Source organism: Pelophylax lessonae, assembly GCF_965119305.1.
Source record: "Pelophylax lessonae genome assembly, chromosome: 6".
NCBI lineage: Eukaryota > Metazoa > Chordata > Amphibia > Anura > Ranidae > Pelophylax > Pelophylax lessonae.
The window spans coordinates 303,352,551-303,367,779 of NC_138773.1; the positions used below are offsets into that span (position 1 = coordinate 303,352,551).

Sequence of the window (15,229 nt, forward strand, 5' to 3'; positions counted from 1 at the left end):
AGTAAGATGGTGGCGTAGGACCGAGCTGTGTCTGGTCACAGAAGGTTGTCAGCAGGACAACGCTGTATCTGGTAGGTGGGTCAGTATACATACTGTGAAGGAAGATATTCTAATATATGAAGGATGGTGAGGTAACTGGCCAATGGGTATGTGTAACGTGTAAAGTGAAAATTTATACATACTGTGCCTACAACACCATCAGGTAAGTGGGGGGGGGGGGGGGGTAAAAAAAAAAAAAAAAGAAGGGGGGGGGGGGGTTAAGCTGAAGTTCTTTTTAAAAAGGTGCTGTAAGACTGCATGTCATGTTGGATCACAATGGTTGGATCACAGTATACTTTGCAGCCTTAAACGTATTACCTTTTCAGTAAGGCATTGGGGGTGTGGTCTGGGGGGGGGGGGGGGCCAGGCTGGGACTGCCAATTGTCGGCGAACGGCAGGTGCAGCTCCCGGGATCTTCAGCTCTTATCACCTATCGTTTAGTTTCAGTCCTCACTGTAAAAGCCAAGATTCCATTTTTTTTTTACGCAAATCAATGCACAGACAAGTCCACCATGTGCAACCAATTTTAATGCACTTTACTCCTGACTGGAGCTGTCAGGTGTGAAACGCATTAGCGTTGGTTGCACCATGTGGGCCTGTCTGTGCATTCATTTCTTTCAAAAAGCTTAATCTTAGCTTTCCCCCTTCTGAGGTTTGAAGTGATTGATATGAACAGTTCATGACTGTGAGGAGCCTTCTCCTGATGCTAGGTGGTTGGACGGGAAGGTGAAGCCTGCAAGGGAACATTATTCTCTATATATGGTGATTGCCTACAGGTTAAATAAAGCTGGATTGGGCTCTGCCCTCCACTTTACCCACTTCTGAAGACTTCATTTCTGCTTAGAGTCTCTCCTGATAGCCTTACCCCCCCCCCCCCCCTCTTCCCAGCAACATATATTTGCTCTCCTTCACCATACCTCCTGTCCTCTCCTCCAAGTGGCAGTGCTTGGGCCTAAACGATCAATTTCCAGGACCCAATGCCCAGTACGATAGGGGTCAGTGATCTTATCAACCTAGGTAAGCTACATCACCATCCAACACCTGAACTTACCTAGGGAGGACTCCTGATGCAAGGAGGGGACAAGAGAATATGGATAGATGAGTATACCTTGCTTGGTGGGGTTTGCTCTCAGGACATACAGTCACTTTGCCACTGATACTCCAGTGGACAGTAGAAGTTCTGCCATTTGACAGGGGAAGGGCCTGAGCAGGTGCATGACTTCATTCTGCTTGAAGCCTGCTTTTCACTTAAGGTCATGGAGCATGTTACATGTTCCAGCTCCTGTCTCCTCTCCCCCCCCCCCGATTCCCCCCTCCCTGTCATAGTGGGCAGGGGATCCTCTCCTCTCTGCCCACATGGCTACATCATTCATTCACAGAGTTCTGTGAATGAATGAACTACAAGTACCGTAGTCCACCATGGCTTGCAGTTCTCAATGAGTCCTGGTGATCACTCTGGTATTTCAATAATTCTTCCTGCAATTCAGTGTACTGAGAGTCTGCAGAATCCTGGCATTGCACCCACGATCTGCTGATCATCGGCAAAAACAGAAAAGCACCTGTAAGTGTGGTCTTAGTACATCGCATGCTTCCTCTTCGCTGAGCTCCACACCGCAGTCCAACACAGATACCCGGAACGACAAGGAACCTGCCAGCTATACCTTCCTGTCCTGACCGCGGGCTCTGTATACTTGGATTGAGGTGCTGGACTCTTCACCTGTAGGAGAACGTTTTACTTTTACAGATCAGCCTTTACTCTACTCCTATCTCGTGAGTTGGCATTGCTGTTATTCCCTTGCAATTTTCTTTTACATAGTTTGTGAGGTTGAAAAAAGACATCAGTCCATCCAGTTCAACCTATGATGTGTGTGTGTGTTTCCTGTTAACCGTACATTGTATACCCCTGTATGTTGTACATTGTATACCCCTGTATGTTGTGGTCTTTAAGGTGCCCATCCAATAGTCTTTTGAAACTATCGATGCTCCCTGCTGATACGACTGCTTGTGGAAGAGAATTCCACATCCTTACCGCTCTGACAGTGAAGAACCCCCCTGTTTTTGTACATTATTTTTCCAGAGTTGGCTTTCACTCCTGAGAAGAGCTTCATTTGTCCAAAGTGTTCCCGGCTTTTACTCATCACTACTGACCCCCTCATATACATTCATAGACTTTATATAGACTTTTATATTCTCATGGACTAATCCTTCATTTGATACCTGAGCATTACATAGTCTATCCTGAGCGCTTGCTACCAATATTTTATTTGCTGATCATTTTGGTGCAATGCTTTACATGGGTGCAATGCTTTACAGATTCCAGTGTAAAAAAAAAAAATATAAATGCACATTTTTTTTACCTGCAAAAAGACTGTAGAATGCTCCTGGTCATAAGAGTTTTGTTCCCCATTTGCCTTCCATTTGACAATTAGGGCTTCATTGGTCTTTTCTTCATTTAACAAAATTAAAGCCTAAATCCTGTATACAGCGCTGTGTTTCGGCAGAGGTACTGGTACTGCCCGTCCCGTTCCAGAAACAAAATCGATTCCGTCTGAGCACTGCCCAGCCATTCACGAGGAGCCTTGTGTTTTTATGAATGAATACTTCCTCTGATTGGCTGAGGAGGATTTTGTGAAATCATCTGCCTGCCTCTCCACCTTAAAGTGATTGTAAAGGTTCGAATTTTTAAAATAAAAATAACAAACATGGTATACGTACCTGCAGTGTGCAAGGATTTTGCCCAGACCAGCCCTGATCCTCTTTTTGTGGGGTGCCCTGTTGGCGCTCCTGGCTCTTCCTCTTCATCAGGTGCCCCCACAGAGAGCCGCTTTCCATGGGGGCACCCGTGCGGGTGCTCTCACAAGTCCAGCTGCTGCGTCTATTGACACAGTAAGTGGGCCCCCCCCCCCCCCCACTACCGTGTCATTGGATTTGATTGATAGTAGCGGGAGCCAGTGGCTCCTGCTGCTGTCAATCTATCCAGTGAGGACAGAGACAATGGCTGGAGCCGCTGCGTTAATGCACATCACTGGAACGGATGGGCTCAGGTAAGAAAAGGGGGGGGGGGGGCTTCTGGGGGCCGCTGCAGCACAGAAGGTTTTTCACCTTAATGCAAAGAATGCATTAGGGTGAAAAACCTTGAGATTTTACAATCCCTTTAACTAAAACTTGGAAATATTGGAACAAAAGTATTTACATTTTGCACTAAATTGCAAAATGCTAATTAATTCCAAGGATAGAGTTGATACAGCGAGGTTCATTTAGTGAAGGAGTCTTCACTGAAAAGATTGTGTGAATATTCCCTCAGTTATCTTAGAATATAGAAGCATCAGCACATGAATAATGGCTTAGTATGCCTTTAAAAAAAAATGCAATAAATGCACCAAAAATGATTTCAATAAAAAAAAACAAATCAGCAAAGAGGAGGGTACCCACATTCAATGTGAAGTGTCCCTTGTGTTGCTAGCTCCAATTTTAGTTGACAGCTAAAGTCCTCTGACACCCCCACCCCTGCAGCAATGAGCCAAGTGGCCTGTCATAGGCACTTGACAAGTGCGCCCATTATGTCCACCCTTTTTGCTTACCTCATCCATTCATAGAAGCTGTACTATAGCTTCCAGCAATGAAACACAATCTATGAATAGAGGAGAAATATAAATCTTGAATTTATAATCTATCCTCCGTTCATAGAACGCTTTTTAGGTTTTAGGTGCATGACACAGGTTCCTGCATTGGTTACCCCCAGCCTTGGGTCAATGCAGGCTGAAAAAAGTAATCAATGAGCTACAAGTGCGAAGACACTGTGTGGCAGATGAGATTTGTGGCAGGCTCATTCAAAGATCCTCGTGAATGGATGACGTGGCTATGTGCGCAGAATTAAATAGTGACAACAACCTGGAGCAAGAAGGGGAGGTGATTTGGGTAAAGGAGGCTGGTGTATGCAACCATGCTTCACGTTAGACACTAAATAAGGGTATACCATAAAACATGGTCTTAGAAGTGGTTGTAAACACTTACATATACCCAGTGAAGTCAGGTGTGAAACCAATCCTTCTACATAACTTGTCTGCACTTTCGGAAAGCAGTGGGCAAGGAGCTGAAGGTACATTCTGCAGAGCTCAGTGAGGAGAGCTCTGAGAGGTGATTGGAGGGAAGGGACACAGCCCCCTTCACACAAGAACAGAGCTGAGGCTGTCAATCACAGGCTGTGTGTTGGAGCTCCCTCCCCTGTCACCTTTTTGATCTCTTGGTGTCAAGAAAATTTGTCAGAAATGACTCATGCAGACAGCAGAAGAATGAGGCAGCAGACAGAAATGATACTTATTGCTCTGGATTTAGACAAGTTCACATTATTAACCACTTAAGCCCCGGAAGATTTTACCCCCTTCCTGACCAGGGGGTATTTTGCGATTCGGCACTGCGTGACTTTAACGCACAATTGCGCGGTCGTGCGATGCTGTACCTAAACTAATTTGACGTCCTTTTTTTCCCACAACAGAGCTTTCTTTTGGTGGTATTTGATCACCTGTGCGATTTTTTTTTTTTTTTTTGATCATGCGCTATAAACAAAAAAAGAGCGTCAATTTTGCAAAAATAACAATATTTTTCACATTTTTTTATATGAAATTCCCCAAAAAAATGTAAAAATCTAAATTTTTTTAACATTTTCGGCCGATTTGTTTTATGCTACATATGTTTGGTAAAAAAAAACGCAAAAAGCATATTTTGATTGGTTAGCGCAAAAGTTATCGCGTTTACTAACAAAGGGAAAGATTTTTGTCATTTTTGTTGTTTTTTTTTTTTTTTTTTAATGAGTAATGGCGGCGATCTGCGATTTTTTTTTTTTTTTTTTTTTTTTTTTTTTTTTTTTTTTTTTTTTTCGGTACTGCGACATTGCGACGGACAGATCGGACCCTTGACTGACATTTTTGACACTTTTGGGGTTACCAGTGACATTTCTACAGTAATCATATGCACTGTTACTGTAAAATTACACTGGCAGTGAAGGGGTTAACTTTATTTGAGAGGGAGGGGCTATGTGTGTCCCTAGGGGCGTGATTCTAACTGTGATTGGATGTGGCTTGAAGTGTAGGAACAGTGATCAACGGTCCTACATAGTAGAACCGTATGATCACTGTTCATACACAGGGGAGAATGATAGGCGGCTTGTTTACATCTGTCACGGACGATCGCAAATGCCCGGTGGACATCGGGTCCACCGGGCACACGCGCGGGGGGGTCCGGGAGCGCGCCTCCGGCGGCGCGCTTTTGCTCCCTAGAGCCTCACAGGCTAGTGACGTTTATAAACGTCACTTTGCCTGTGAGGGGCTGACCGCCGCAGTATATCTACTTGCGGCGGTCGGCAAGTGGTTAAGGAATATGCTTTGTTCATATTTCATGTCTGAGGTTTACAACCACTTTGAGGAATTCAAGGAGATCAGGTTATTGACTTTTCACATGACTGGCTAAATTAGGTGAATGCTCACACATTTTTTTCAGTGAAGATTCTCAGCTTCTTTTGTAAATTAGCCGTAAACTCTCAGCTTAGATTCTGTTAGGACCTCGCTATGATTGGCATTTTGTCTGCAGTGTGGATGAAAGTCCTCTAACAATCCTATTCCTGATTCGCAGCTCTCACCATCATCATCACCGAATGGAGAACAAAATACCGCCGGGATATGAACACCAGAGACAATGAAGCCAAATCCCGCGCCGTAGACTCTCTGCTGAACTTTGAAACGGTGACCTTTTTTTTAAATTCTGTGTTGTAAACTTATGGGCCCTGATGTGTGACATTTATATGACTCGTGTGTTTACTTTGGTTCTGAATATTCTTTTTCAGTTAAGATCGAACATCTGTTATATCCAGAGTGTGGTACATAAAAATGTGTAATAAAGAGTTAATCTTTATTACTTGTTATTATTTGTTTGATAATCGGTTAGGCTCCTTTCTCACAGTCTGTCCGTCAGACTGACTCCGTTTTTTCTCAGCGGGGGATCGATCCGCCCAACCCCCACTGAGCAGGAGGAGGACAGCTGTGTCTCTGCGCTGTGTGCGGAGACACAGCTGTCAGTTCCCCATGCATCTCTATGGGGGAAATCGGATGGGAACAGACCGTCGGTCCGTTTTCATCCGATCCGCTGGACGGATGAAAAATAGGGTTTCCATCCATCTAGATTTGACGGATCGGATGTCAGCGGACATGTCTCCGCTGACATCCGATGCCCCATAGAGATGTATGGGGGGACCGTTCAGATCCGCCAAAAAAACTGACAGGCGGATCTGAACGGTCCGCCTGTGTGAAAGGGGCTTTACTCTGCATAACCTTGCAGATAGTTTGGTGCGGTGCAATATTTCGACAACTCATACAAAGTAAAAAAAAAATGCATTTATTAGTTTGGATTAAAAATATACAGTGAGGGGAAAAAAGTATTTGATCCCCTGCTGATTTTGTATGTTTGCCCACTGACAAAGAAACGATCGGTCTATGATTTTAATGGTAGGTTTATTTTAACAGTGAGAGACAGAATAACAACAAAACTATACAGATAAACGCATTTCAAAAAACTTCTAAATTGTTTTGCATTTTCATGAGTGAAATAAGTATATGATGCCCTATCAATCAGCAGGATTTCTGGCTCCCAGGTGTCTTCTATACAAGTAACGAGCTGAGATTAGGAGCACTCTCTTAAAGGGAGTGCTCCTAATCTCAGCTTGTTACCTAGATAAAAGAAATAGGAAAACTCAACCACCCATATATTTGGGGGAGGAAGAGAAAATTGGGTTGGGGATTTTGCCAATAAACTGATAAATGATTAAAATATACAAAAGTTATTGTTTTAATTTGATTTAAAATGAAAAAACAGAAAATTAAAAGACATACAATATAAAAATCAGTTTATAAGCTGCATGTATACTCAATTCATATACAAAATATGTGTATTGATATCACGGAGTAGCAATCCCCGTATGAAAGACTCCTGTCCACAGAAGCAATCAATCAATCCGATTCCAATCTCTCCACCATTGCCAAGACCAAAGAGCTGTCCAAGGATGTCAGGGACAAGATTGTAGAACTACACAAGGCTGGAATGGGCCACAAGACCATCGCAAAGAAGCTTGATGAGAGAGTGACAACTGTTGGTGCGATTATTCGCAAATGGAAGAAACACAAAATAACTGTCAATTTCCCTCGGTCTGGGGCTCCATGCAAGATCTCAACTCGTGGAGTTTCAATGATTATGAGAACGGTGAGGAATCAGCCCAGAACTACACAGGAGAATCTTGTCAGTGATCTCAAGGCAGCTGGGACCATAGTTACAAAGAAAACAATTGGTAACACCCTACGCTGTGAAGGACTGAAATCCTGCAGCACCCGCAAGGTCCCCCCTGCTCAAGAAAGCACATGTACAGGCCCATATGAAGTTTGCTAATGAACATCTGAATGATTCAGAGGAGAACTGGGTGAAAGTGTTGTGGTCAGATAAGACCAAAATTGAGATCTTTGGCATCAACTCAACTCGTCGTGTTTGGAGGAGGAGAAAAGCTGCCTTTAACTCAAGAACACCATCCCAACTGTCAAACATAGAGGTGGAAACATTATGCGTTGGTAGTGTTTTTCTGCTAAGGGGATGGGTCAACTTTACCGCATCAAAGGGACGATGGACGAGGAGGCCATGTATTGTTAAATCTTGGGTGAGAACCTCCTTCTCTCAGCCAGGGCGTTGAAAATGGATCATAGATGGGTATTCCAGCTTGACAATGACCCAAAATACACGGCCAAGGCAACAAAGGAGTGGCTCAAGAAGAAACACATTAAGGTCCTGGAGTGGCTTAGCCAGTCTCCAGATCTTAATCCCATAAAAAATATGTGGAGGGAGCTGAAGGTTCAAGTTACCAAACATCAGCCTCGAAACCTTATTACTTGGAGAGGATCTTCAAAGAGGAGTGGGACAAAATCCCTCCTGAGATGTCTGCAAACCTGGTGGCCAACTACAAGAAACATCTGACCTCTGTGATTGCCAACAAGGGTTTTGCCATTAAGCACTAAGTCATGTTTTGCGAAGGGATCAAATACTTATTTCACTCATTAAAATGCAAATCAATTTATATAACTTATTTCAAATGCGTTTTTCTGGATATTTGTGTTGTTATTCTGTCTCTCACTGTTAAAATAGACCTACCATTAAAATTATAGTCTGATCATTTCTTTTTCAGTGGGTAAATGTCCAAAATCAGCAGAGGGGATCAAATACTTTTTTCCCTCACTGTAATACAAATGGTTACTAAATAAATACAGCATCCTTATAGTCCAGGGGAGTCCTCCTCTTTGAGAGCCCCAGAAATGTGATCTGGCGGCTTTAGAGCTGCCTGATTACTTTTATCGGAAAGTCCTTTGCTGACTCTTAAAGGCAGTACCAAGCTCACAGCTGCAGCAGGAGCCATGAGCTTGATTACTTGTCTACCAAAACATTTTTTGAAGCCTACTTTGGTAAATAAGTGGTAAAGTGTATGTAAACTCTAACATTAACCCTATATTCACCCACTTTTGGTCTGTATATATACAGGTCCCTCTCAAAAAATTAGCATATTGTGATAAAGTTCATTATTTTCTGTAATGTACTGATAAACATTAGACTTTCATATATTTTAGATTCATTACACACAACTGAAGTAGTGCAAGCCTTTTATTGTTTTAATATTGATGATTTTGGCATACAGCTCATGAAAAACCAAAATTCCTATCTCAAAAAATTAGCATATTTCATCCGACCAATAAAAGAAAAGTGTTTTTAATACAAAAAAAGTCAACCTTCAAATAATTATGTTCAGTTATGCACTCAATACCTGGTCGGGAATCCTTTTGCAGAAATGACTGCTTCAATGCAGCGTGGCATGGAGGCAATCAGCCTGTGGCACTGCTGAGGTGTTATGGAAGCCCAGGATGCTTCGATAGCGGCCTTGAGCTCATCCAGAGTGTTGGGTCTTGCGTCTCTCAACTCTCTCTTCACAACATCCAACAGATTCTCTATGGGGTTCAGGTCAGGAGAGTTGGCAGGCCAATTGAGCACAGTAATACCATGGTCAGTAAACCATTTACCAGTGATTTTGGCACTGTGAGCAGGTGCCAGGTCGTGCTGAAAAATGAAATCTTCATAAAGCTTTTCAGCAGATGGAAGCATGAAGTGCTCCAAAATCTCCTGATAGCTAGCTGCATTGACCCTGCCCTTGATAAACCACAGTGGACCAACACCAGCAGCTGACATGGCACCCCAGACCATCACTGACTGTGGGTACTTGACACTGGACTTCAGGCATTTTGGCATTTCCCTCTCCCCAGTCTTCCTCCAGACTTTGGCACCTTGATTTCCGAATGACATGCAAAATTTGCTTTCATCCGAAAAAAATACTTTGGACCACTGAGCAACAGTCCAGTGCTGCTTCTCTGTAGCCCAGGTCAGGCGCTTCTGCCGCTGTTTCTGGTTCAAAAGTGGCTTGACCTGGGGAATGCGGCACCTGTAGCCCATTTCCTGCACATGCCTGTACACGGTGGCTCTAGATGTTTCTACTCCAGACTCAGTCCACTGCTTCCGCAGGTCCCCCAAGGTCTGGAATCGGTCCTTCTCCACAATCTTCCTCAGGGTCCGGTCACCTCTTCTCGTTGTGCAGCGTTTTCTGCCACACTTTTTCCTTCCCACAGACTTCCCACTGAGGTGCCTTGATACAGCACTCTGGGAACAGCCTATTCGTTCAGAAATTTCTTTCTGTGTCTTACCCTCTTGCTTGAGGGTGTCAATGATGGCCTTCTGGACAGCAGTCAGGTCGGCAGTCTTACCTATGATTGCGGTTTTGAGTAATGAACCAGGCTGGGAGTTTTTAAAAGCCTCAGGAATCTTTTGCAGGTGTTTAGAGTTAATTAGATGATTCAGATGATTAGGTTAATAGCTCGTTTAGAGAACCATTTCATGATATGCTAATTTTTTTAGATGGGAATTTTGGTTTTTCATGAGCTGTATGCCAAAATCATAAAATATTAAAACAATAAAAGGCTTGCACTACTTCAGTTGTGTGTAATGAATCTAAAATATATGAAAGTCTAATGTTTATCAGTAGATTACAGAAAATAATGAACTTTATCACAATATGCTAATTTTTTGAGAGGGACCTGTATACTATTGAAAGCTGTTTATTATATCTGTTCAACAAGTGTTCATGCAGCTGAAGAAACCGTGTGGCCTGATAACTTCTTGTGTTCTCTGCATCTGGACTGTTATCAGTTAACATTGTTCCTGGCAATCTCCATGGACTTCAAAACACCTCCCCCTGTTATGAAGAAGATAGGGATATGTAATGCAGTCCTAACATACTCCCTTTCTCAGGTGACAATACTGCTCAGTATGGTTGAGATTGATAGGTGTCCTGGGAGTTGCACATCAAGGTAAGACCTGCTGTATGATAGTAAATGGCAGTCTCATCCTGGACCCCCCCGCCAAGCCAATGTGTTTCAGTCCATAGATAAGCTCCCTTCACGGCCAGCACTCACAGCGATAAGCACAGGACTTCATTCCCATACAGTCTGAGCGGCTCACACTCATATCCTTGGTGCTCAGTATGGTTGTCATCCTTAGACAGGAAGTGAGTTAATGGCAAGATTACCAGGTTCAAATAATGTGAAAAATTGTGAAAAAAGAAAACTAATGCAGCCATCACATCTACCAGTAAACTGCTTTGTTCTTGGGTTTGGATACGCTTTAAAGCAGAGTCCCCCCCCCCCCCCCTCCAAAAATTCAAAGTCAGCAGCTACACATACTGTGGCTGCTGACTTTTAATATTAAGACACTTACCTGTCCTGGAGTCTAGCGATGTCGGCACCGCAGCCGATGTTTCCATCGGCTGTTGGGTGCTGCCGCCGCCATTGCCGGTAAGGGAACCTGGCAGTGAAGCCTTGCCGCTTCACGAGCGGGTCCCTACTGAGCATGCGCGAAGCGCACTGCGCATTCTAATTGGCTCGGCAGGAAGAGGAGACCTCACTTTGCCGCGGCGCTGTTTCCTGCAAGTAGGGAAGGGTACCTGTCAAAAAACAGGTACCCGTTCCCCCCCCCTCCCCCCTGAAAGATGCCAAATGTGGCACCGGAGGGGGGAGGAAGCAAATGAGCGGAAGTTCCATATTTGGGTGGAACTCCACTTTAAGTAGGTTACATAGTTACATAGTTACATAGTTAGTGAGGTTGAAAAAAGACATAAGTCCATCCAGTTCAACCTATGATGCGTGTGTGTGTTTGTTTTTATCTGTACATTGTATACCCCTGTATGTTGTGGTCTCTAAGGTGCCCATCTAATAGTTTTTTGAAACTATCGATGCTCCCTGCTGATACGACTGCTTGTGGAAGAGAATTCCACATCCTTACCGCTCTTACAGTGAAGAACCCCTTACGCACTTTAAGGTTAAACCGCCTTTCCTCTAGTTTTAGTGAGTGGCCACGTGTCTTATTGTATCTCCTTTCTCTGAATAGTTTGTTCCTTATGCTCGGGTCACCAGTACAGTATTTGTACATTGATATCATATCCCCCCTCAATCGTCTTTTCTCCAGAGAGAATAGGTTCAGTGCTTGTAGTCTTTCCTCATAGCTGATGTCCTCCATTCCCCTAATTATTTTTGTTGCCCTTCTCTGGACTTTCTCCAATTCCAGCACATCCTTCCTGAGGACCGGTGCCCAGAACTGGACAGCATACTCCAGATGTGGCCGGACCAGAGTCTTGTAGAGTGGGAGAATAATCTCTTTATTTCTGGAGTGAATCCCCTTTTTTATACATCCCAGTATTCTGTTGGCTTTGCTTGCGGCGGCTTGGCATTGCATGCCACTGCCAAGCTTGTTGTCTACCAGTACCCCCAAGTCCTTTTCCATCCTAGACTCACCCAGAGGTTCCCCCCCTAGTGAGTAGCTTGCTTTCTGGTTTCTGGCCCCCAAGTGCATTACTTTACATTTATCAACATTAAACCTCATCTGCCATGTAGTTGCCCATCCCGTTATTTTGTTCAGGTCTGCTTGCAAGGTTTCCACATCCTGCATAGAAGATATTGGCATGCCTAGTTTAGTATCATCTGCAAATACTGAGATTGTACTAGATATCCCCTCCTCTAGATCATTTATGAACAAATTAAACAGGATTGGTCCCAGGACAGAACCCTGGGGGACCCCACTTTCCACACCCGCCCAATCAGAGTACTCCCCATTAATCACCACCCTCTGGACTCTCCCGTGGAGCCAGTTCTCTATCCAGGTACTCACCTTATGGTCCATACCTACCTTCCTTAGTTTGTATAGTAATCGTTTGTGGGGAACGGTGTCAAAGGCCTTTGCAAAGTCCAGATACACCACATCCACCGGCTTACCTTTATCTAGGTGGCAGCTCACTTCATCGTAGAAGGTTAATAGATTGGTTTGGCAAGAACGATTTTTCATAAATCCATGCTGATTACTACTTATAATACCGTTTTCATTACTAAAGTCTTGTATGTGGTCTCTTAACATCCCCTCCAAAATTTTGCAGACTACAGATGTTAGGCTGACCGGCCTATAGTTACCCGGGATATATCTCGGCCCCTTCTTAAATATTGGTACCACGTTGGCTTTTTTCCAATCAGCTGGCACCATACCCGTCTGTAAACTATCCTTAAAGATCAAGAATAATGGTCTGGCAATCACCTGGCTGAGCTCTTTAAGAACCCTCTGGTGCAAGCCATCCGGTCCCGGGGATTTATTTATGTTAAGTTTCTCTAGTTTAGATCTAAGTCTATCCTCTGTTAGCCATGGCGGCACTTCCTGAGGTGAATTATTTAGTTCGGCCTTACAAGCTGGGTTCGTGTAGCCCCCCGATTCTTTTGTGAAGACTGAAGAGAAAAAATTATTTAACACTTCCGCCTTTTCTTTGTCCTCAGTGGCCATATTTCCTTTATCATCTTTTATGGGGCCAATGTGTTCTGGCCTCGCTTTCTTACTGTTTATATACTTAAAGAACTTCTTGGGGTTCTTTTTACTCTCCTGCGCTATATGTCTCTCGTGTTCTATTTTAGCCGCCCTGATTTCATCTTTACATTTCTTATTACACTCTTTGTAATGCTTAAATGCTGCCAATGACCCCTCAGTCTTGTATTTTTTGAAGGCCTTTTCTTTAGCTCTAATATACATTTTTATGTTGGAGTTTAGCCATCCAGGGTTTATTTTTGCTCTTTTAAATTTATTTCCCTTTGGAATGCACTGGCCAATCCCCCTGTTTAGTATGCTCTTGAAGTGCTCCCATTTTTCCTCCGTGTTCTTTGTTCCCAGGGTTCTATCCCAATTGATATTTTCTAGCAGCAAGCGCAGTTTAGGGAAATTGGCTCTTTTGAAATTCAGTGTTCTTATATTACCCCTCTGCTTCCTATTACTGTAATTAATACTGAAACTTATTGACCTATGGTCACTGTTCCCTAAGTTGTCCAGTATTTCTATATCCGTGAGCAGGTCTGTATCGTTGGTAATCAGTAGGTCAAGTACCGCATTGTTTCTTGTCGGTGCATTCACCATCTGACCCATAAAATTGTCCTGCAAAACATTTAGGAACTGCCTAGCCTTGGCTGAGTGCGCGGTTCCTTCTGCCCAGTCTATATCTGGATAATTAAAGTCCCCCATTATAATGACATTTCCCATCCTTGCTGCCAATCCTATCTGTAAAAGGAGGTCCGCCTCACCCTCCTCCCTCTGGTTGGGGGGCCTATAGCATACGCCCAATGTTACCTTCCCCACCGTGCCTTCCCTTTGAAGCTCTACCCATAGGGATTCTGCCTCATCCTTAGCTCCATTATTAATATCATCCCTCATATTTACCTGTATGCTGTTCTTAATATACAGACATACCCCTCCCCCTTTTTTACCTTCTCTATCTCTGCGATAAAGGGAATACCCCTGAATGGTCGCCATCCAATCATGAGAGCTGTCAAACCAAGTCTCAGTTATCCCCACAAAATCTAAGTCCTCCTCAAACATCAGCAGCTCCAGCTCTCCCATCTTGTTGGCCAGGCTTCTGGCATTGGTATACAAACCTCTTAATTTTGATCGGTTACATTTATCCTCATTTGATGTTTTTAGGCTGCTCTCTTGATTTTTCCCCATACCCACCCTGGGTATAGGAGCTCCGAACACCCTACCGCTAATGCCCCCATTTCTGCCCTCTGAAACTTGCTTTCCACTGTCTAATTCTACATCTGTACCCTCCCCCTCATTCCCTAGTTTAAAAGCCCCTCTAACTTTTTGGCCATCCTTGCACCCAGTACGGCTGCACCCACCCCATTTAGGTGCAATCCGTCCCTACCAAAGAGCCGGTGACCGACTGAGAAGTCAGCCCAGTTCTCCAGGAACCCGAAACCCTCCTTACTACACCAGCTCCTCAGCCACTCGTTAACTTCCCTAATCTCCCGCTGCCTCTCTGGTGTGGCTCGAGGTACAGGTAGTATTTTGGAAAATACTACCTTGGAGGTCCTAGTCCTCAACTTAGCACCTAAGTCCCTTAAATTGTTTAGGACTCTCCGTCTTCCTCTGCCTATGTCATTGGTACCCACGTGTACCATGACAGCTGGGTCTTCCCCAGCCCCACCCAATAATCTGTCCACCCGATCCGCGATGTGAATGTTCACAGCTATCAGTGTGTGTGTGTGTGCGTGTGAAAATATATATACATATATATATATATATATATATATATATATATATATATATATATATATATATATATATATATATATATAATTATAATACAAATGCATATCTATAAACGAGTATTTTTGATAAAACGAAATATAACATTACTTGTAGATCAATAACTGCTACTTGATAACTTTATCCATGCTGTGTTCTTTATCTATGCTGTGTTCTTTATCTATGCTGTGTTCTTTATCCATGCTGTGTTCTTTATCCATGCTGTGTTCTTTATCCATGCTGTGTTCTTTATCTATGCTGTGTTCTTTATCTATGCTGTGTTCTTTATCTATGCTGTGTTCTTTATCCATGCTGTGTTCTTTATCCATGCTGTGTTCTTTATCTATGCTGTGTTCTTTATCCATGCTGTGTTCCCCTGATAGCAGTATGGAGGTGTATAGGATTAGTAGAAAAGTTAGGCAACTTGATTGGTTGTCCATGGTGAATATGCTAATTT

At 43.5% G+C, this 15,229-nt stretch overlaps 1 protein-coding gene across 1 annotated transcript in view; it reads left to right on the forward strand.

Annotated features, from left to right (window-relative positions):
- Positions 1 to 15,229, forward strand: part of ABCB6 (ATP binding cassette subfamily B member 6 (LAN blood group)) — a 68,899-nt gene that overhangs the window by 22,973 nt on the left and 30,697 nt on the right. Inside the window, exon 7 of the mRNA XM_082260955.1 lies at positions 5,668 to 5,777. Coding sequence (XP_082117081.1) covers positions 5,668 to 5,777 — 110 coding nt within the window. The remainder of the gene's footprint in view (positions 1 to 5,667; positions 5,778 to 15,229) is intronic.